Consider the following 23,452-nt stretch of genomic DNA (forward strand, 5'->3'; position numbering starts at 1 on the left):
TATGCCACCGTGGTGGCGTTGTCTGACATCACTCTGACCACTCTGTTGCGAAGTCTGTGGACAAATAGCAGGCACGCTAGCCTGACTGCCCGTGCCTCTAGTCTGTTGATGTTCCACCCCGACTCTTCTCTGTTCCACCGCCCTTGGGCGGTGAGTCCTTCGCAATGTGCTCCCCATCCGTTCAGGCTGGTATCTGTAGTGAGCAGGATCCAGGATGGGGAGGACATTCTTGACCCCCGGCTCATGTGGCCGGGCTGCAACCACCACCGTAGCTGATTCCGCACTCTGGCTGGTAGAGGTAAGTGTACAGTGTAGCTCTGTGATCGTGGGCTCCACCGAGATAGGAGGGCGCGTTGTGATGGTCTCATATGAGCCCGCGCCCATGGTATCACCTCCAGAGTGGATGCCATAAGGCCGAGGACCTGTAGGTAATCCCAAGCTGTGGGCCTGGTGGCGCTCAGCAGGGCCTGCAGACGATTCCGGAGCTTTGCTCTCCTCTTGGTGGTCAGACTGACCTTGTCTTCCTGGGTGTCGAATCGGACTCCTAGGTATTCCAGCGACTGAGAAGGCTGTAGGGAACTCTTGTTCAAGTTTACTACCCATCCTAGGCTTTCCTGGTGGCTCTCCTCCGGGGACTTTGCCCTGATCAGCCTATCGTCCAGGTAGGGATGGACGAGGATTCCTTCCTTCCCGAGTGACGCCGCCACTACTACTATGACCTTGGTAAAGGTTTGCGGCGCGGTGGCTAACCCGAAGGGTAAAGCTCGGAACTGGAAGTGTTGATTCAGGACTTTGAAGCGTAAATAGCGCTGGTGATCCCGATGGATTGGGATATGCAAGTAGGCTTCCGACAGATCTAGGGATGTGAGAAACTCCCCTGGCTGTACTGCATTCTTGACAGACCGTAGGGTTTCCATGTGAAAGCTGGGGACCCGTAGGTGTCGATTGACTGACTTGAGGTCCAGGACGAGCCTGAAAGTGCCCTCTTTCTTGGGCACTATGAAATAAATGGAATAATGCCCAGAATGTATCTCCCCTGCAGGCACTGGGATTATGGCTTTTAGGGACAGGAGCCTCTGCAAGGTAACTTCTAGTGCCGTCCTCTTGAGGGGTGAACAAGGAGAGTCCACAAACTTGTCCGGTAGGAGCCGAAGAAAGTCCAGGTAGTACCCTTCTCGGATGATGGCGAGGACCCACTGGTCTGAGGTAATCTCGACCCACCTGTGGTAGAAAAGGGTTAGCCTGCCCCCTATGGCTGCTACCCCCGGATGGGTCAGCTGATTGTCATTGTGGGGTGCGGCCGGGACCCGAACCGGTTCCCCTCTTGTTGCGCTTAGTCCGAAAGGACTGGTTCCTGGCCTGTGGACGGGGTGCTTGGTAGCGAGTCCTGTACGGGTTGAAGCGCTGTGAGTTTCTACCTCTGGATGGTCTAGGAAATGGGCGCTGGCTCCTCCTTGGCCTGTCTTCTGGTAGACGGGGTAATGGAGAAGCGCCCCATTTATTGGCCAGTTTCTCGAGGTCGCTGCTGAACAGGAGGGATCCCTTAAAGGACATTCTCGTGAGACGTGTCTTGGAAGAGGAGTCGGCCGACCAATTACGTAGCCAGAGCTGCCTCCTGGCTGCCACTGCGGATGATATTCCCTTGGCTGCCGTACGGACTAGATCGGAGGCTGCATCAGTGAGAAACGAGAGCTGATTCCATCTCTTCTCCCGGGGTGTTGTGCATGGCTTGTGATAAACAGGAACGCGTCACCACGGTGCAGCAGGTCGCAATTCGTAGGGACATGGCTGCCACCTCAAAGGCTTGTTTCAAAATGGCATCCATGCGCGGGTCCATATGTATCCTTGAGGGCCGTCCCCCCTTCCACCAGAATGGTGGTGCGCTTCACAATTGCGCTAACAATGGCGTCTACCTGAGGGCACGCAAACATTTCCTTAGCTGCCGGGTCTAAGGGGTACATGCCAGCCAAGGCCCGACCCCCTTTGAATGAGGCCTCCGGCGCATTCCATTCCAGATCGATTAGCTGCTGTGCTGCTTGTAGGAGGGGAAAATGGTGAGTCATTTGACGCAGGCCCTCTAACAGGGGGTTCATTCTCGGTTCCCCCGGGGTGTCATGGCCCGGAAGAGCCAGTTCCGACAGGCATTGAGAGATCAGGCCTGGAAGATCCTCTTTCAGAAAGAAGCGCCTCATGGTTCGATATGGTTCAATCTCCGAGGGAAATTCTCCCTCCTCGGGGGACTCTTCGTCTTCCTCAGGGCAATCTGAATCCCCATAAGTGGGGCTTCCGGGTGGCGAGCGGCCATGCCTAGGCCTTGAGGGTCCAGGGGCCAGGTCATCCAGTACATATGGACCCGTTCGGGGCGCAGCCTGCATTGTGACAAAGGCATGAATCCCCTTAAATAATTCCACCCAGGAAAGCGAGGCCGAATCTGGCCTTAGGGGCACCAGGTCTCTCGGGTTCCCTGGCAGCTCCCCGCTACCTGCTAGGTCCGGGGTGTTCCCTGAGGAACTGGCAAGTACACTGGGTTGCGACCAGTCCTGGCCTGGAGCTCCCAGGGCCTCTTCACATTGGGCACATAGGGAGTCTGCTTCCTCGCTCTGTGTGGCTCTGAGGTTGCACGCAGAGCAGAGGCTTATGCCTGATTCTGGAGGTGCCAGCTCCGCTGACGCATGGGCTCTCTTACGCTCCATCTCGTCTATTAACCCAGCTAGAGTCTGCGCTTTGTAGTAGGCGCGAAAGATGTGCGCCTAACAACGTGCACCTATCCACTGGCGCCTCTCGACGGGCGCCTAACAGTATGCGCTTAGCGACGGGCACCTAACAGTAGGCGCTTATTGCGAACCAGGACAGAAGGTGTCGGCGAGCAGACAGGCAAATGGCGACCCCTGTGGTGGGCTGCCACGTAGGCAGACTCTGCTACTCTTCGGTTCCTCGGAGACCAACAATAGATGTACGCCTTACCTTGTTTTCGGCGCTTCCCGGCTGCGACCCGGGCGGTCTCCGGCTGCGGGGGGAGAGGGTGATTACAGTCACTGCCGCACTCGAGGAGGTGCACCCGCTGCCTCTAGGCCGCGCCCGAACTCGTCTCTCTCGGGGGCCAAGCCGCGCCCGAGCCCTTCTCACTCGGGGGCTAGGTCCCTGCCGCGAACCGGCCACCGGACCGAGGCACTCACCTCCGAGGGACCACGGAAATCACCTCAGGAAACTCAACTGGGGGAGTGACCGAATGGTATCACCGCAGGAGTGCGGGACTCGCCTTCAGGTAGGTTTCTTCTAAGAATTTAGTCGTTAGAATTTAAAAAAACGCTCAGCGAGCGTGGGTAGCTCCAAACTGCTTTGGAGACGGAAATTACTGAATTGTTGCACTTCCTGCGGGGTATATGTACCCGTGCTGACATCAGATCCGTCTCCAACTGCTAGCACGAGCACACTATACCCACTTGTTTTGAGTCCATCTGCTACACACTAGGAAATTGCCTTTAAGAAATTCAATGCCAAAACCTTATCCACACCCTCCTGCAAGAAATGTAAGATCAAAGACACCAAGGCCTTAGCAGCAATGTAGAAATTACTCACCTGATAATTTAATTTTTCTTAGTGTAGACAGATGGACTCAGGACCAATGGGTATAGTGTGCTCCTGATAGCAGTTGGAGACTGAGTCAGATTTCAATCTGACATCAGCACTACATATACCCGTGCATGAGGCTTTGCTCTCCAGTTTTCTCCTCAAAAAGCAATTATGGATATATGTGTTTGGATAATTTGATTGAGTAACTTGAGTAATTTGAATTAGTTGATGTGGTTTCTAGCTGGAGACCGCCAGGACACTCAACCGAGAAGCGCAGACACCTGGTAATATGGGTGTCTGAACTAGAGATAAGGGTTGGCTTACCCGTACTTGAATTGTACTCGGAGGGAGGTTCCCCCGAGGATTCTTGATTGTGATGCAGCCATGGGTGGGGTGCTGAGTCCATCTGTCTACACTAAGGAAAATGAAATTATCAAGTAAGTAATTTCTACATTTCCTAGCGTGTAGCAGATGGACTCAGGACCAATGGGATGTACAAAAGCTACTCCTGAACCGGGTGGGAGGCAGCCCGCGGCCCATTTAGTACTGCCCTTGCGAATGCTGTGTCCTCCTTGGCCTGAACATCCAGGCGATAGAATCTCGAGAAGGTGTGGATGGAGGACCACATTGCTGCCCGACAGATCTCTGCGGGTGACAGCATCTTAGTTTCTGCCCAGGACGCTGTCTGGACCCTTGTGGAACAGGCCTTTTCTTGTAGAAGTGGAGGCTTGCCTGCCTCTACGTAGGCCGCCTTGATTACTTCTTTGATCCAGCAGGCTATGGTTGCCCGTGAGGCCGCTTCTCCCCTCTGTGAAGAACGAACAGATGGTCCGTCTTTCGTACAGGTTCAGATCTTTCCAGATATTGGACAAGGAGTCTGTCGACATTCAGGTGGCGAAGAAGGCGTGAGTCTTCAGAGTCCTTATGCTCATCTGGAGATGGCAGCGAGATGGTTTGGTTTAGATGGAAGTGAGAAACCACCTTTGGAAGGAAGGGAGGGTACAGTGCACAGCTGTATGGACCCCGGCATGAATCTGAGGAATGGCTCCCGGCATGATAGTGCTTGAAATTTGGAGATTCGACAGGATGAGCAGTTTGCCACGAGGAACGCCGTCTACAAGGTAAGGTGCCGTAGAGACAGACTGCAAGTTGGTCTGAACGAAGCTCCCGCTAGGAGGTCTAACACTAGATTGAGATTCCATAGGGGTATCGGCCACTTTAGAGGTGGCCGAATGTGCTTGACCCCTTTTAAGAAGGGGGAGATGTCTGGGTGGGTCGCTAGGCTGGTGCCATCCACCCTGGGTCTGAAGCTGGCCAGGGCGGCCAGTTGCACTTTGGAGTTGAGGGAAAACCCTTTGCTCACACCGTCCTGCAGAAATTCCAGGTTCATGGGGATTTTGACTGTCCATGTAAGGATGTCGCGGTCCTCACACCAGGCTTAGAATATTCTCCATACTTGTATGTATATTAAGGAGGTGGAGAACTTGCGCGCTCGGAGCAGTGTGTCAATCACTGGTCCTGAGTATCCACTCTTTCAGGCGAGACTTCTCAATGGCCAGACCGTAAGCGAGAATCTCATTGGGTCTTCATGGAGGATCGGTCCTTGCTAGAGTAGATCCCTGTGTGGAGGTAGGCGTAAAGGGTTTCCCATCAGAAGTCTTCGCATGTCCGCATACCCCGGTCTTCTTGGCCAGTCCAGGGCCACTAGACGTACCAGCCCTCTGTGGTGTTCTATCTTGCGGATGATTCTGCCCAGTAGTGGCCATGGAGGGAAGGCGTACAAGTAGGTCCTCCTGTGGCCAGGTCTGGACGAGGGCGTTGATTCCCTGGGACAGCGGTTCCAGTCTACAGCTGAAGAACTTGGGAACCCGGGTGTTGGACCCGGTTGCCAAAAGAGTGGAGTTCCACAGTGCTCGTAGTTGTTCCATCAATCTCTTTCTCCTTGTAGGGGGGGGGGGGGGGGGGGGGGGGGGGGGGGGGGGGAGGGTGACTTTGTTCCATTTGGTGTCGAACCGGACTCCCAAGTACTCTAGGGACTGGGAGGTCTGCAGGTGGCTCTTGGGGTGTGTTGACGACCCACCCAAGGTTCTGCAGTAGTTCCATGACTCTGGTGGTTGCTTGATGGCTTTCCTCTGGTGATTTCGCTCTGATCAGCCAATTGTCCAGGTACAGTTGCATGAGGATTCCTTCTTTCCTCAGTGTTGCCGCTACCACCATTGATCTTGGTGAACGTTCGGGGAGCCGTAGCTAGCCCGAACAGTAGGGCCTGGAACTGGTAGTGATGGCCCAATATCGCGAAGCATAGGAAACGCTGATGGAGGCGATGGATCGGTATGTGGAGATAGGCTTCTGACAGATCCAGGGAGGTAAGGAATTCTCCCGGTGGACCGCCTTTATGACCAAATGCAGGGTTTCCATGCGGAAGCGGGGTACCTTCAGGTAGCGATTGACAGTCTTGAGGTCCAGTATGGGCCGGAATGTTACCTCTTTCTTGGGCACGATGAAGTAGATGGAATAGTGCCCAGAATTTTGTTGGTGCGTGGGCACCAGTGTTATTGCCTTTAGGGCAAGTAGTTTTGATAGTGTGGTTTCCACCGCCTTCCTCTTGGAGGGGTCGTGGCACAGAGAAATCACAAACTTGTCCGGGGGATGCTGTGGAAGTCCAGGTAGTATCCCTCTCGGATGGATAGGATCCAATTGTCCGACGTTATTTCGACCCATCTTTGGTAGAATAGGGCAAGCCTACCCCCTATGATCTCTTCCTGTAGATGGGTCTGCTGATTCTCATTGCGTGTTGCGGCTGGGGCCTGGTCCCGAGCCGGCTCCTTTTGTTGTGTCTGTTCCAAAAGGACTGTCCCTTGCCGACAGGGTGAGGGGCTTGGTAAGTCTTTTTGTATGGTCTAAAACGCTGGGATCCTCTGCCCTTGGGTGCCTGGGAAGAGGGGCGTTGGTTCCTCTTGTTTCTGTCCTCCGGTAGATGGGGTACTGGGGACGCGCCCCATTTGTCGGCTAATTTGTCCAGTTCGCTTCCGAACAGGAGTGTTCCTCTAAAGGGCATTCTCGTGAATCTCGTCTTAGAGGTCATGTTGGCTGACCAGCTTCGGAGCCAGAGCTGTCTTCTTGCTGCCACTATGAACGAGAGGCTCCTGGCTGAGGTGCGTACCAGGTCAGAGGTCACATCCGTGAGGAATGATATTGCCTGGTCTAATGCCTCGATTGGCATAGTTGCGTCCCTGGCCATAGCCAGGCAGCGATCTGTAAGGTCATAGCTGATACATCATAAGACTGCTTCAGGATGGATTCCTGCCGTCTGTCATTGGCATCTTTGAGTGAAGCTCCTCCCTTGACTGGTATGGTAGTGCGCTTTGTGGTAGCGCAGACCTTCGTCTTGGGGTCCAAGGGGTAGAGAGCTTCTAGGGCTCGACCTCCCTTAAAGGTGGCCTCTGGAGCATCCCATTCCAGGTCGATCAGTTATTGTACGGCCTGTAGCATAGGGAAATGGCATGAGGTCTGGCAGAGCCTGGCCAGGAAGAGGTTCACCTTGGACTCTGCTGTGTTGCATGTGTACGGGATGGCCAATGCCTTCAGACTCGTGGCTACGAGATCTGATAATTTGTCTTTTGGAAAGAAGCGCATCGGTGTGATATGGTTCCATTCCTGTAGGAAGGTCCCCCCTCTTCCAGGGGTTCTGATTCCTCCTCCGAAGCATCTGTGTTCCCCAAGGGGAGGTATTTTTCCAGGGGAGGCTCATCTGGTGGGGGCCGGGAGGGGCCTGGAAGGTTCTGGATCACTGGTGGGGGTTGTGGTTGTGCTGATGGTGGCCCTGTCTGGGTATGGATGTAGGATTGCAGCTCAGCGAAGAATCCTGCTCAATGGGGTTGCCTGCGACTGCATTGGGTCCGATGGCACTCCCCAAGGGTCCCCACTGTGGAGGGGCCCGAGTTGGGAATAGAGAGGTCCGGGGTAGTCTCGCTGGTCTCTGTTCCCCTCGAGTTTCTTCGCATAGCAGACACAGGGCGGAGGTCACCTTGGGCTGCGCCGCTCTCAGGTGGCATGCCGGGCAGAGGACTGGGCCTTTAGCTGTCTTGGACAGCGGTGCCATGATTTGCTCGTATATTCTGTACAGGTGCGCTTGCTGGGAGGCCTGGTTATGCGTTCCAGGTGTGCCTACGTTGTGCGGAGAGGAATGGAAGATGTGCGCGCCGCTATGCGCACAAGTACTTTGTGCGCCCGGCTGGCCGCTGTGCGCATGGCTCAGTTGTGCGGATGTGGCGACCAAGGGGGGGAAGGCGCCGGCGACCACATGTTAAGATGGCGGCCCCCCCCCCCCAAGGGCTCTCCACATGGGAGGACCTTCTTGCCAGATCGGGGTCTAGCCCGGACGGGGCTGCTCAACCCGAATGTACAGATGCTGGAGGGACGATCTGCGCGGCTGTCCGAGCCTCGGAGACCGGAGACTTAGAGAAAGTTTTCTACCTTACCTTGTCTCGGCGCTTCCCGGTCCTCTGCCAGGCGGTCTTTGGCTGCGGAGGGAGAGGGAATTACCTTCACCGCCTCGCTCTGTTCTGCACCCGCTGCCTCTCAGCTGCTCCCTTTTCAGGGGGCTAAGTCGAAGCCAGGTTGGCTACCGGACCGAGGCTGCCTTTCAGCCGCTCCCTTTCCTGGGGGCTAAGTCCATGCCGGGACCAAGGCTTACTTCTGAGGGATCTCGGAAATCACCGCAGGAGAACGGGGCTCGTTTTGGAGGTAAGTTTTTCTTTGTTTCTTCTTTAAATTTGGAATTTGGTTTTCTAACGCTGTGCAAGCATGTGTGAAGTCCCGAACTGCTATGGAGATGGAAAAAAACTGGAGAGCAAAGCCTCATGCACGGGTATAAGTAGTGCTGACGTCAGATTGAAATCTGACTCCGTCTCCAACTGCTATCAGGAGCACACTATACCCATTGGTCCTGAGTCCATCTACTACACGCTAGGAAATAACTTCTTTTAACTCAAGCCAGCAAATACCCAGGTAGAAAGGTCCTACAAACGGCAATCCCAACACTCCCTTTGTAACATGACACTCTCAGCAGGGCAAGGAACACACACTGCATCCAGAGCCAAGGAAGAAATGTCCAGATAGTCACTGGCCTTAGAGTCCTACACAATCGCTGATGTCACACCAGGTGTAACCTCTGATGAAAGACACCAAGAAAAATTGCTTGCACAGCTGTGCAGGTTCCCCCTCCTCCACCCACCATGTGTGTCTTAACCCTACTATGTTAGGTGAGATGGGAGCCAAGCTCTCGTGCTCTTTCAATGCTAGGTCTCTGCTGAGCCTGCTGATGGACCAGAGGGATTCTGTTGTGCTTTTTCCCTTTCCCACTCAGTTGACTGGTACTCACAGCGTGTTCATGTTGCGAATGGCCCGCCGTGACATGATGGCATCGGTTACTGCTTTCTTGAACTGCCTGCAAGGAAATATAACAGTGTGTCACCATTACACAAGGAGGAGGTTTTCATTACATAGTCAAAGCAGGACTGGATGGAGAAGAGTCAGGAAATAGGCCTTCAAGTAAGAATGGTCTCTGATTAGAGTTGGATAGGAAATATTAAGGAGAGGACCCTCTCAGAGGTGAGGAATGCCTTAGGAGACCTGAAGGAGGAACAGGAAGAAAGGCCTCATGGAGCAGAGCCCCAGTGAGAGCCAGATACTGTCTTACCTCATAGCCAAGTACATGGGCCGGATGGCAAACAACGGGAAAGTGTGCACTTTAATCATGATAGTCATGAACGCCATGTAGAGAAGAACTTTAATGAATCCTGAGGGGGAGAAAGAGAAGCAGACTGCATCATGTTTGCCGAGTTTCTCCTGAAGACTACCTTTAGAAGACAGGAAACTCTAAACTTCAGGAGCATCTTCTGCATCTTACAAGGAGCTTCAACATGTGGCTTTCCCAAGTATAAATCACCTTGTACTGATCTGACAAAGACCACGAAGAGACATGTATAGATCAAATTCCTAATGAGGAAGAAAAGGAATTGCCCCTCTATCCCAGCTTTGGTGTAATGAAAGGCAGAAGAGAACATGGAATGTTCCATTAATCCCACGAGCTGATCAACTTGACACCCTCTGCAGCTTCCCACTGGTGGCAAAGCAAGGGAGATGGGTTACCTGTGAAGAGCTCAGTATATAACATGTACACCGCCTTGTTGTCCCAGGGGTTCTCCCGCAGCAGGTCCACGGAATGCAGAATATACTTGATAAACACAGTGAGAACCATTGTCATGAGGATGGCATACTGTGGGAGAAGCAGCAGAGGAGGTCAGGGCTTCAACCTTTCATTTCTAAAGAGTGAGGTTCAAATCTGACCTTAAAAGACCAAGGTGGTAATGATCTATCTTATGCCATGCAATAAAGAGCATTACTCAACAGGAGGTGCTGCAGGACAGAAGATAGGTGCGTTAGGCCTGAATTTGCTAACGGGCACAGGAATCTGGGCCAGCTGAATTTCACTCAGCAGAGAACAGCTTTCTACTTCCTGATCCAGCTCCTCCCTTCCCAGTGCAGAGAACAGGAGGGGGATGAATGAGGTTGGGACAGAGCAAAGAATAACTGCTCTACTTTCTATTCCATCCCCTACCAAAGCAGGCAGAAAAAAAAAAAAGCCATTCTGCTCCCTAATCTAACCCCTCTTCTTGTGTCATTCATGGAGATGATGGGAGGTGGTGAACCTGGAGCAGAGAAAGCAGCACAGTGCCTTAGACCTTTTGCATTAATGTCCCTTGTTGGGGAGGGGCAACAGTGCCTAGGGGTGGCAAAATCATAAATCTATACTTGGGAGAGAGTCACATTATTGGAATAGCAGGGAGTTGCTGCAGGGCATGGCTAACAGAACTGTGTGTGGATACACTTATTAAAATATTCAAGATACACTGGAAGGGACCAAGCAATCTCAGCAAGCTCTCACCTCAAAACCAAAAACCAGTTGCACGGATGCTCCTCGGGTGAGGATACTATGATAGGCATGACTGACAAATAGAAAGTCCAGGATCTCCAACAGGAGCATCAGTGCTGGGGGATAGAAAGAGTATCTAAGGTCAGGCAGGAACCCAGAGGGACAGGAACTTTCTACCACCACCACCCTCCTCGTGACATGCATTCCCGTTCCATTTCACTGCTCATGCCTTGTGCTTCCCGCTCCATTTTGGTTTCCCACATAAAATTCCATGGACCTACTTGTCAGCAGTATGTGATTCTCATCTTACATTTAAACCTCAATTCTAGGAGATTCTTCATTCTGGTTATTATAAATTACAATTATTACACTGATTTCCAAGTGTGGTACAAGCTTATGTGATCACTGCTGATTATTGTAATTCTCTTTATATTTATTTTATTTTATTTATTTAGCATTTTTTTATATACCGAGGTATAGCAGGTATATAGGTTTACAATCTTTTTACAAGCTATTCAAGTTTTACAGAATTCTGCAGCCAGTTTAATTTCTGGAGGTCATCGATGGGATCATATAACTTCACATTTAATAGAGTTACACTGGCTTCCTGTGCGGCAGTAGATAAAGTTTAAAGTTTTGTTGTTAGCATTTGAAACAGGACAGCCCATCTTATCTTTCATGCCTTCTTGAATTTTATAACCCCTCTTGCACCCTTGCAAATATCACGGAAAAACGCTCTAAATAGTTTACCTGATTCCTTACAGGATATGGAAGATATTATGTTTAGTAAACATTTATACGCCCCCCCCTCCCTAATTTCAAGAGGTATAGGAAAATTCTTCTTACCTGCTAAGTTTTGTTCCTTGATTCCCACAGATTAGTAAAGATGAATGGCTTTTTCTTCCCTACCAGATGGAGTCAGAAGAAAAGCCTTACTGTACCGATGGTACTTAAGCCAGGGTGCCACCTGCAGTCATTCACTATGAACTGCACCCAAGCTAAGAAAACAAACCAAGTAACAACTACTCCCCCTCCCGATAGAGCAGGGGAAAGGCAACCCTGAACTGGAGGACATATATACACACATATACAGACAGTGGTTTTATGAAACACAGGGTGGGTCTCTGGACTGATCTGTGGCAATAAAGGAATGAAAATTAGCAAGTAAAAATCAAATTTCCATTTCCTTATCACCCCCCCAGATCAGTCCAGACAAATGAAGTGTACCCAATCTTCCCTAAACTGGGTGGGAACCTGAAAGAACCACTCGCAATACATTCTCTCCACACCTAGCCGAGACCAGAGCCCAGATATAAAGAAAATTATTCCTTACCTGCTAATTTTTGTTCCTGTAGTACCACGTATCAGTCCAGACAGTGGGTTGTGTCTCCCTTCCAGCAGATGGCGTCAGAGAAAAGCTTGAAGGGTGCCAACTTATAGCCTGGAGCACCCTATGCGTCCCTTCAGTATTAAGTATATCAAAGCAAGAAGAAACCATTGAATGGATCAAGTAAACCAACCTGAAATTGTAACTATGTACAAGAATGTGTTGAGTTGAAATTGTAGTGACAACAAACTTGCAAAAGGAACCATTGGTAATACATGAAACATACCTCATACTGTGAATCAATTAAGCTGATAATCAAAAGTACTGCGTGGACGATCCCAAAACCCATATCTACTCTTAGGGTGGGCATTTGGACCGACCCGTGGTACTACAGGAACGAAAATTAGCAGGTAAGGAATAATTTTCTTTTCCCTGTACATACCCGGATCAGTCCAGACAGTGGGATGTACCAAAGCTTCCCTACGTAGGGTGGGACCCGGATAGCCCTGCTCGAATGACCTGAGCGCCAAAGGAGCCAAAACCCGGCAATTGGAGATTTAAGCGATAGTGTCGTGCAAACGTGTGCAATGATTTCCAGGTAGCTGCTCTGCATATCTCCTGTGGCGAGACAGCCTGGCTTTCTGCCCAGGAAGCTACTTGAGCACGGAGTGAATGAGCTTTGATACCCTCTGGAGGTGGCCGACCAGCACAAACGTATGCTGAAGAAATTGCTTCCTTTAACCAGTGAGCAATTGTGATTTTAGAAGCCTTGTTCCCCCTTTTTGGTCCACGCCACAGGACAAACAGATGGTCCGATAGGCGGAATTCATTAGTAACTTCCAGATATCAAATGAGGAAGTGCTTGACATTGAGCCGTCTAAGTTCTCTGGGATCCTCGTCCGGAAAGGATGGAAGTTCCACAGACTAATTCAAATGAAAGGCCGAGGCCACCTTTGGCAGGAAAGATGGTCCTGTGTTCAAGGATACTCCCGAATCTGTGAAACTGAGGTAAGGCTCTCTGCACGACAAAGCTTGAAGTTCCGAGATCCAGCGGGCAGAACAAATGGACATCAGGAAAACAATCTTCAGAGAAAGGTCCTTGAGGGTAGCTCTTTTCAGCGGCTTGAAAGGAGGGCCGCCTAGAATCCGAAAAACCAAATTCAGGCTCCAAGAGGGGCACAAGGTGTGCACTGGCTGCTTCAAGTGCTTTACTCCTTTTAGAAACCAGACTATGTCAGGATGTGACGAAAGAGGAGCTCCATCCAGGTGACAGACGAGGGACCAAGGGCTGCCACCTGAACCCTCAGGGAATTGTATGCCAACCCCTTCTCCAGTCCTCGCTGTAAGTAGGATAGTATCTGGACTATTGAAGCTCAACGTGGAGAAACCTGTGGATTCACACCAAGTCTACTCTGAAAAATGCTAGGGAACACTGCTACCAGTTCTGCCTGCAAGTTTGGAAGTGACTGAGAAGCCAGAAACTAGAAACTCTTTAAACTTGATCCATCCAGACAGTGAAAAAAATTTAAGAAGGAATAAAAGAGAGATATTAAACTTCTATCCTCCTGTAGCTGAAATGGGGAACTGCAGGTTCTGCATCCTCATCTGCTGGAGTCAGAGAAAATACTGAAGGGATGCAGAGGGCACTCCAGGTTATAAAAGAGGGCACCCTTCAAGCTTTTCTCTAACTCCATTGCTAGAAGGGAGACAACCCACTGTCTGGACTGATCTGGGTACATACAGAGAACAAGCCTGTAATGCTTGGGGAAAAAAAAAAGTGTGTAATGAAGACTAAGTCGCCACATGAAAGCTCTCCCATGGTGATGCCAGTTATTTTGTCCAGGATGAAACCTGTGCCCTTAGTGGAAGGAGCTCGCAGTCCCTTTACATATGCAAGCAGAAGCAATAACTTCCTTTGTTACACCTGCTGAAAAGGAGCAATAGATGGTCAGTTTTGTGAAAACGGTTGGTCACCTAATTGTTGGTCACCTAATTGTACATGCAGACCTTATTGCACATCTAACACATGAAGCTCCTGGGCATGTGGAGATGAAGATTCCAAATTCCTGAAAACAGGTCATTTTACTGATTGAGTCAAAGGCAAGGAGGAAACCATCTTTGGCAAGAACACATGAACTTGTGCAAAGACTAAATTAAGGTTCCATGGAGGAATCTACATACACTGCCTTTCAAAACAGGCCAAGGCTGCCACTTGCACCCTAAGAGAATTCAGTGCACAAAGCTTTTGTTGACTGCTTTGCAAAAGATGATAGACTGGAAAACGATTTGAAGTGGAGAAATCCGTCTCAAGCCACCAGGCCTCAGTTTCCATACACTTACATATATCAAATAAGTGGAGGCCTGTCTCGCCTTTTTTTTTTGGCTGATGTGAAGTAAAGTTGAAAGAACTCTTATTAGAATATCCCTTCAATCTTAACCATCTCTGCGCATAAACCAGGCCATGAGACAAAATGATCCAACTGCTCCAAGAAAACTGAACCCTGAGCTTTGAAGGCCCATCCACCGCCAGGTTCACCAGGACCTGTAAATCACAGACACTGTGGCCCCTCCAAAGTCATCAAGACCATCTTTCCATGACCTCTATAAGCCTGAAGATCCCATCTATTACCGGCCAAGGCAGAAACACAACAGCACAATTTCATGCGTCAATGGTTGATCACGATACTCTTTCTACTTAGCTCCATTCTGCGACTGAAGAATCCAGTAGCCTTGGTGTTTAACCTGAACGCCATCCAGTCCAGCTGGAGGAGGGGTTCCCCTACTTCATCTGGTGACTTGACATCACTTCACTCAACAACTCCTACTCACTGGTGTCCAGCTCGTTCCTGAGAAAATCTGCTTGTACATTCTTCACCCTGATCGCATGCGGCAGACAGGACCAGGGGACATCGCTCCACCCAACAAAATATATCAGGTACATCTAAGGAAACTGATGGGCTCCTGGTTCCCCCTTGCATATGGATGCTGCCACTTTATTGAACACGTCCCCCACCACCTGACAGACTAGCAGAAGAAAAAAAAAAACCAGCCATGTCTTCCAGATTGCTCTGCTATCCAAACGATCGATGGAGCAGGCAGCTTCTGGGAAAGGAAAATTAGTTTCTTACCTGATAATTTTTGTTCCTGTAGTACCACGGATCAGTCCAGACACCTGGGTTTTGCCTCCGCACCAGCAGATGGAGACAGAGCAAGACCTGTCTGGCTCAGCCATATATAGCAGGATGCCCCCCCACAGCCTCTCAGTCTTACGTAATGTCAAAGCAGAATAGAACATTAACCAGACTAGCTAACTATGCTTCATATGTGTCGCCTAATAAGGCGAAAAACAACTCCAACTGGAACAGAAGCCCCCAGAACCAATGGAGCGAGCGATAATATAACAAAACAGCAATCAAAGAATCTACGAGCGGACTCTCCGTTACTTCAAAATACACAGCAGACACGGGCGGGTCCCTGGACTGATCCGTGGTACTACAGGAACGAAAATTATCAGGTAAGAAACTAATTTTCCTTTCCCTGTACATACCCGGATCAGGCCAGACACCTGGTATGTACCAAAGCCAACTTATTGTGGGTGGGGAACCAGAGAGGCCCGCTCGGAGCACTCCCTCACCAAAACCACCCGACGCCGAGGCTTGGACATCCAAACGGTAATGTCTTGCAAAAGTATGCAACGACTTCCAAGTAGCCGCCCTACAAATTTCCTGGGGCGACACCTGCGAAGACTCCGCCCAAGAAGTGGCGTGAGACCTCGTAGAGTGGGCCCGGAGACCCTCGGGAACAGGTTTTCCCCGCAGTACATATGCAGACGCAATGGCTTCCTTGAGCCATCGAGCAATCTGTCTTTGAAGCCGCACCTCCCCTCTTGCGCCCAGTACAGAGTACAAAGAGATGGTCCGAGACGCGAAAGGGATTCGTAACCTCAAGATACCGAAGTAGAACCCTGCAAACATCCAATTTTCTTAAATCTCTTGCCCTAGGATCCTCCCTTTCCCCTTCTGGGAAAGAGGGAAGCTCGATAGACTGATTAAAATGGAAAGCAGACACCACCTTAGGCAGAAAGGATGGAACCGTCCTCAGAGACACCCCTGAATCTCAGATCCGTAGGAACGGCTCCCTGCACGACAGAGCCTGCAATTCCGATACTCGCCTGGCCGAAGTGATCGCTATGAGGAACACCACTTTTAGGGTAAGATCTTTCAGCGTCGCCCGCTTAAGAGGCTCAAAGGGCAGCGAACATAAGGCGGAAAGCACCCAATTCAGATTCCAGGATGGACAAGGATGGCGCAACGGGGGACGCAAATGCTTAGCCCCCTGTAGAAACTGGGCTACATCTGGATGTAAAGCCAAAGACACCCCGTGCACCTTACCTCTGAGACACCCAAGAGCCGCCACCTGGACCCGGAGCGTACTGCAAGAGAGACCTTTAGAGAGACCTGCCTGGAGAAAGGCTAGGACATCAGCCACTGAAGCTCCGGTGGGATCCACCCCACGATCTTTACACCAGTCTTAAAATACTGCCCAGACCCGGACGTAGGCCAAGGACGTAGAGTGTTTCCGAGACCGTAACAGCGTGGCCACCACCGCATCAGAATACCCTTTTTTCCTCAAGTGTTGCCTTTCAAAACGCCATGCCGCAAGACAGAAGTGATCCGCGTCCTCCAAACAGACGGGGCCCTGATGCAGCAGAGCCGTGGACACCCAAAAACGAAGGGGCGGTTCCACTGCTAAGTGAAGGAGATCCACGAACCACGGACTGCGTGGCCACTCCGGCGCCACCAGAATCATGTCCGTCTGATGCCTTTCTATGCATCGTAGCACCTTGCCAATCAAGGGCCAGGGCGGGAACACGTACAGTAACACGTTTGTGGGCCAGGAGAGTACTAGTGCATAGACCCCTTCGGCTCCTCTCTCTCTTTGCCGGCTGTAGAAGCGCGGGGCCTTCGAGTTCCGGAAGATTGACATCAGATCCATGTGTGGCGTGCCCCACCTTACGCAGATAAGGCGAAACGCTTCCTCTGCTAATTCCCATTCTCCGGGATCTAGATGATGCCGACTGAGAAAATCCGCTTGAACATTGTCTATCCCGGCGATGTGAGACGCTGCAATGTTGCTGAAATTCCGCTCTGCCCAGCGCATCAAATGTCGTGCCTCCGTCGCCACTAGCTGACTCCTTGTCCCGCCCTGGTGATTGATGTATGCCACTGTAGTTGCATTGTCCGACAAAACTCTGACTGCCCTTCCCTGGATCAGCAGAAGGAAGGATTGCAGAGCCAGAAACACCGCCCTGGTTTCCAAGCGATTGATGGACCACTGAGATTGTGCTCTTGACCACTGTCCCTGTACCGAACGACCAAGACAGACTGCTCCCCAGCCGGACAGACTGGCATCCATGGTGACTACCGTCCAGTCGGGCATGATCAGGGACACTCCACACGTGAGATGATCCGATATCAGCCACCAGTGGAGACTGTCCCGTGCCGGGACCGTAAGTGGAAGCGGAAGATGAAATTGTTCGGACGCCGGCTTCCAGTGGGACAGCAATGCTAATTACAAAGGACGCAGATGAGCGAACGCCCAAGGAACCAAAGCTAGTGTGGACGCCATGGAGTCCAAAACCTTCAGGTAGTCCCATACCAGAGGCATCCGTAGGGCCAATAGGTGCCTCACCTGACTCTGCAGCTTGATCACTCGCTCCTTGGTGAGAAACACCTTCCCTTGCCTTGTGTCGAACAGCGCTCCTAGAAACTCCAAGGACTGAGAAGGAGTCAAACAACTCTTGGCCAGATTGACCACCCATCCGAGAGAGCGTAGGAGCTGAAGGACTCTGTTGATCGCCGTCCGACACTGCAGCTCGGACTTCGCCCAAATCAGCCAATCGTCCAAGTAGGGGTGCACCAGGAAACCCTCCCTCCGGAGATGCACCGCCACCGCCACCATCACCTTGGTGAACGTGCGAGGAGCGGTAGCGAGGCTGAAAGGGAGAGCTCTGAATTGATAGTGCCTGCCCAGGATGCAGAACCTGAGGAACCTCTGGTAAAATGGCTGAATGCCTATATGGAGATATGCTTCCGTGAGATCCAGAGAGGCCAAGAATTCGCCTGGTCGAACTGATGGGACAACAGACCGAATCATCTCCATTTTGAAGCACGGAATCCGAAGACACCTGTTGACCCTCTTCAAGTCTAAGATTGGTCTGAAAGTCCCCTCCTTTTTGGGGACTATGAAGTAAATGGAGTATCGGCCTTTGCGTTGTTGTTCGGGAGGTACGGGAACTATCGCTCCCAAGTCCTGCAGGCGCTGCAGGGTGCCCTGCACTGCCACTCGCTTTTCCCGGTGCTTGCAAGGCGAAACGATGAACTTTTCTGTAGGAGTCCATACAAAATCTAAAGCGTAACCTTGACTTATCAGTGAGGACCCACTGGTCCGATGTGATTTTGGTCTATTCCTCGACAAATAGAGCCAATCTGGCCCCCACATTTGGCACCAGGTGAGGAACCTGCACAGAGGAATGGACCGCACGAATTTCATTGGGAAGACTTAGCTCCCGTTTCCGATGGAGGGCCACCTTGTTTCCCGAATCGTCTGTCACGAAAGGACTGCGACCAAGAATGTTGCCTAGACGAGCTGGAACGGTAAGAAGACCATGCCGGGGGAGACTTCCTGTTGGAACCGGGACCTGTTGGAAAAGGAGTTCCGAGGCCGAGGCCTGTCCTCAGGCAGCTTGAACGCCTTGTTTTCTCCCAGAGATAGCATCAGATCATCCAACTGTTTGCCATACAACAACTTCCCTTTGAACGGAAGGGAACCAAGGTGAGCTTTAGAAGAACCATCCGCCGCCCAATTCCGAAGCCAAAGGAGACGGCGCACGGACACCACAGAGACCATAGATTTGGCCGACGTACGCAAGAGATCATATAGTACATCCGCACTGTAAGCAATCACTGCCTCCAAACAATTCGCCTGAGTGGCTTCCTCTTCTGAGAGATCGGCATTAGACTATAACTGCCGAGCCCAGCGCAGGCCCACAAAGCGAAATTACTACAAATCGCTGCACGGACCCCCCCAACGCAGAGACCTCAAAAAAACCTTTAAGCTGGAGCTCCAGTTTCCTATCCTGAACATCCTTAAGGGCCGTAGCCCCCGTGACTGGAATCGTTGACCTCTTAGTTACGGCCGACACCGCTGCGTCCACTCAATTGAGGCGAAGAAGCTCCAAAGCATGCTCTGGAAGAGGATACAGTCTATCCATGGCCTTGCTAACCTTCAGACCCAAATCTGGAGTGTCCCATTCCGGAACAGTAGATCCAACGCCGAAAAGTGGAAAGGAAGCACCACCGCTGGTCCTCTGAGGCCCAACAAAACTGGATCCATTTTGGCCCCCAGCCGGGACTCCGCCGGCGGGGCCTCCAAGCCGAGCTCCTGCAGAATGGCCGGGATGAGCGGCGCCAACTCATCCTTCTTAAAGAGACTGACCACCTTCGGGTTGTCCCCTTCCACCGCTGGAGGAACTTTTCCTGTCCCAGGCAGAGCCGGCTCCTCACCATCCGCCTCCTCGGCCCCCCCCAGGGATCTGACGGGCGGATCCGCTTCATCCTGAGATGAGTCCGTGTCAGTCTCCCGAGGGATGAACCGCAACAGCCGCTTGTCTTTGGGCAGGTCCGCGGCCCTCTAGGGGCCTATCCCGTGCTCGCTGCTTCTGGGACTGCGACTGGGGCCGCAGCCCCCCAGAAGTCAACTTCTTGCCTGCCTTCCATTTAAGGCCTTTATGCTTCAAGACCTTATGCAGCAGCAGCACGAAGTCCGAGGAAAAGAAGGACTCCGACGCAGAGGACTCCTCCCCCAGGCTATCCTCTTGGAGAGGAGAGGCAGCCCCCCCGGGACGGCCGCTGCTGAGGAGAAAGCGCGGGAGGCATTGGGGCCTCCCCCATAGCTGACCGCGTGGTCTCCCGAAACGTATCTAAGATGGCCACTGTTCCCGCGGCGGCCGACCCAGCGTGCTCCGGCAATCGTGGCCTCCGATCCCGGCTCCCCTGACCAGAATCCGACTGCCCCTCACACAATCTGAGCAGACCCCATCGTGCGGCACGAAGATTCCAGGGGCATCCCGTCCGTCCGTACGGCCGAAGGAAAATAAACTAACACACAAAACATAGCCCTAGAAGACCCGCGACGAAGGAGTGGAGAGTCGGTGCGCAGACAAAAATAAAACTGCAAACTTTTTTTTTTTTTTTTTTATTGCCATCGCTGTCCCTGGTACTAGGCCTCTGCTCCAGTAGGGGTGAGTGAACCGGGCTTCACGGTGTCAACCCCTCGCTGCTAACCAGAAAACGGCCGGGTCCTCGACCCTTAGCAGCGGCCTCGACCAGGGTGGGGATGGTCCCCTCAGAACCTTTCACCCCCCTGGGAGGCTCCCACGACGAGGGACTGACTTCTCCTAATGTAACTTTTTTTTTTTTTTAAACACACCAAGAACACAAAAAACCGGTCAGGATCCTAACTAACACTGACAAAGAAAAGAACTTTATCCCGTAGGGATCCCAGAGGCTGTGGCTTCTGCACCTGCACCATCTGCTGGAGACAGAGTAAGACTGAGAGGTTGTGGGGGAGCACCCTGCTATATATGGCTGAGCCTGACAGGTCTTGCTCTGTCTCCATCTGCTGGTACGGAGGCAAAACCCAGGTGTCTGGACTGATCCAGGTACGTACAGGGAATGTCCATTTTTCATGCGCATTTTATCCTCATAGATGGCTCCCCATTCCTTGCAGCCTGGCATTCGTGTACACCCCGACCAAAATCAAGATGTCCAGCTCCACACCTTTGGCCAAAATGTCCTGCAAGAGCCACCAGGACACTCTCAATCTGGCATCCCCAAGGAGAGGTAAACAGAGCCAGATGTTCTCCAACTGGGGATTCCACCATGACAGAAGTGTCTTCTGGAGCAGTCGATTGTGTACAAAAGCCCCACATAGATGCTAAGGAGACAAGAACCTGAAAGTAATCCTAAACTCTGGGATTCCTGAGGCACAACTGTCTAAGATGCCCCTGGAAGTTCAAGCTCCTGTCCAAAGTGGGAAACACCTGGCCTACATTGGGCCTGAAACTTGCCCCCAGGTATTCTAGATTCTTTGACAAACTCATGACTCAACCCAGGGATTTCAACTTCTGCCGCCCCCACTGCACCGACTGACGGCAAACTTCCTAAGACTTTGCCCAAATAAGCTAGTCTAAATATAGGTGCATTAGAATACCTTCTCTGAATAGGGATGCAGCTATAAGCACCATAGGAAAATTGGTTCTTACCTGCTAATTTTTGTTCCTGTAGTACCACAGATCAGTCCAGACTCCTCGGGTTTTGCCTCCCTTCCAGCAGATGGAGACAAAGTATTAATCAGTACCCAAGCATAAAAAACTTTAACAAAATGTTCAACCAATTAACTCTACTATATCCCCCGGAACGAGCAGATGACAAGGAAATTAGTTAGTAAATTTATAACACTTCTAAAAGGACTAATGGGAAACCTGTGCCATTCTTCAGGATTAATCAGAATTATTACAGTATACAGATCGAGCAGACTCTAAAAACTCCTCTCTACTACTGGGCGGGACTCTGGACTTAACTGTGGTACTACAGGAATGAAAATTAGCAGGTAAGAACCAATTTTCCTTTCCCTGTATGTACCCAGATCAGTCCAGACTCCTGGGATGTACCAAAGCTTCCCTAACTGGGGTGGGACTGAGAGAGTCCCGCTCAAAGAACACTTTCACCAAAACTGGCAACTTCCGGGGCCTGGACATCCGATCAGTAGCATCTGGCGAAGGTATGTAAAGACTTCCAAGTAGCCGCCCTGCAAATCTCTTGCGGTGAAACTAGTTGGCACTCTGCCCAGGAAGCTGCTTGCAAACAGGTAGAATGAGCCCTTAATCCCTCCGGGATGGGTCGACCAAGACAGATCTACGTGGAACCAATAGCCTCCTTCAACCAATGCGCTATCGTTGCCTTTGATGCCTTCTGACCCTTTTTTGCACCACTCCAAAGCACAAAAAGGTGATCAGACAAACTGAAACTGTTAGTGACCTCCAGTTAATGCAACAAAGCCCTTCTGACATCCAACTGACTTAATTCCTTTGCAAGAGGAGTACCAAACTCTACATTTGTAAAGGCCAGAAGCTCCAGACTGACTTAGGTGGAATGCTGAAACTACATTCGGCAGAAAAGACGGGACCGTCCTCAGACAGACTCCGGAATACAAAATCCGCAAAAAGGGTTCCCTATATGACCAGGCTTGAAGTTCAGATACTCTTCTAGCTGAATAAATCGCCACCAAGAAAACAACAAACCCTTGAGTACCAAATTAAGGCTCCTGGAAGGACACACTTTATAAATTGGGGGGCGCAAATGCTTCGCTCTTTGGATGAAACGCATCACATCCGGATGCGCAGTCAGAGTTGATCCCTGAACCTTGCCCCGCAAGCAGCTCAAGGCAGACACCTGCAGTTGCAGGGAACTAAAGGACAAACCTTTCTTTAGGCCTCTTTGTACCACCGTAGCTTGACAAAGATCAACCCTCTGATCTGTACACCAGGACTCGAAGACCCTCCAAACCCAGACATATGCCAAAGAAGTCTATGTCTTATGAGCTTGCAGTAGAGTAGAAATAACATCCTCCAGATATTCCTTCTTTCTTAATTGCCTCCTTTCAAAAGCCAAACCACTAGACAAAAGTGATCTGCTTGATTTGAAAATACAGGGCCCTGCTGTTAAAGATTTGGTAGATGGCCCAGCCTCAAGGAGCCATCCACTGCTAGATTGACCAGATCTGCAAACCAAGGCCATTGTGGCTACTCCCGAGCCACGAGATTCACCTTTCCTGGGTGGACCTCTATCCTTAGAACCTTGCCTACCAGAGGCCATGGAGGAAACACATAGATCAGAACGTCGTGTAGCCAAAGAAGCACCAGAGCATTTACCTCTTCTGCTCCATGCTCTCTTCTGTAACTGAAGAAATGCAGTGCCTTGGCATTCCTTTGGGTCATCATTAGATCCATGAGGCATGCCCCACCTACAAGAAATAAGGATCATTGCCTCCTCCAATAGGTCCCATTCTCCTGGATCCAATTGTTGTCAACTGAGAAAATCCGCCTGCACATTGTTGGACCCCATTATGTGCGATGCCACTTAAGACAAAATGGTGCTTGACTCTTGGTACCTCCCTCTTGGTACCTCCCTAGCGGTTGATGTAGGCCACTGTCGTCGCATTTTCTGACAGAACTCCGACTGCACGGTTCTGCAGCAGGGGAAGAAACTCCTCCAGAGCCAGATGCACCGCCCTCATCTCCAAACAATTGATGGACCAGGTCACTTCCTCTGTCAACCACTGGAACTGCACCAATTAGGACAGACACACAGCCCACCAACCAGTGAGACTGGTGTCAGTAGTTACAACCATCCATTGAGGCACCTCGAGGTCCACCCTGCAGCACTAATTGACCCAGCCAAGCCACCACGACAGACTGGACCTGGTATAATCTAAGTAGTAGCGGAAGGTGAAACTGCTCTGAAACCGGATCCTACTGAGATAAAAGGCTTTCT

At 51.2% G+C, this 23,452-nt stretch overlaps 1 protein-coding gene across 5 annotated transcripts in view; it reads right to left on the reverse strand.

Moving 5' to 3' along the window:
* Positions 1–23,452, reverse strand: part of SYVN1 (synoviolin 1) — a 134,792-nt gene that overhangs the window by 102,403 nt on the left and 8,937 nt on the right. For all 5 annotated transcript variants that reach the window (XM_029611402.1, XM_029611401.1, XM_029611405.1 and 2 more), the window contains exons 7-10: positions 10,523–10,626; positions 9,727–9,853; positions 9,275–9,374; positions 8,957–9,022 (exon numbers count right to left, since the gene is read on the reverse strand). In XM_029611402.1, coding sequence (XP_029467262.1) covers positions 8,957–9,022; positions 9,275–9,374; positions 9,727–9,853; positions 10,523–10,626 — 397 coding nt within the window. The remainder of the gene's footprint in view (positions 1–8,956; positions 9,023–9,274; positions 9,375–9,726; positions 9,854–10,522; positions 10,627–23,452) is intronic.

Source organism: Rhinatrema bivittatum, chromosome 8 (genome assembly GCF_901001135.1).
Source record: "Rhinatrema bivittatum chromosome 8, aRhiBiv1.1, whole genome shotgun sequence".
Classification (NCBI taxonomy): domain Eukaryota; kingdom Metazoa; phylum Chordata; class Amphibia; order Gymnophiona; family Rhinatrematidae; genus Rhinatrema; species Rhinatrema bivittatum.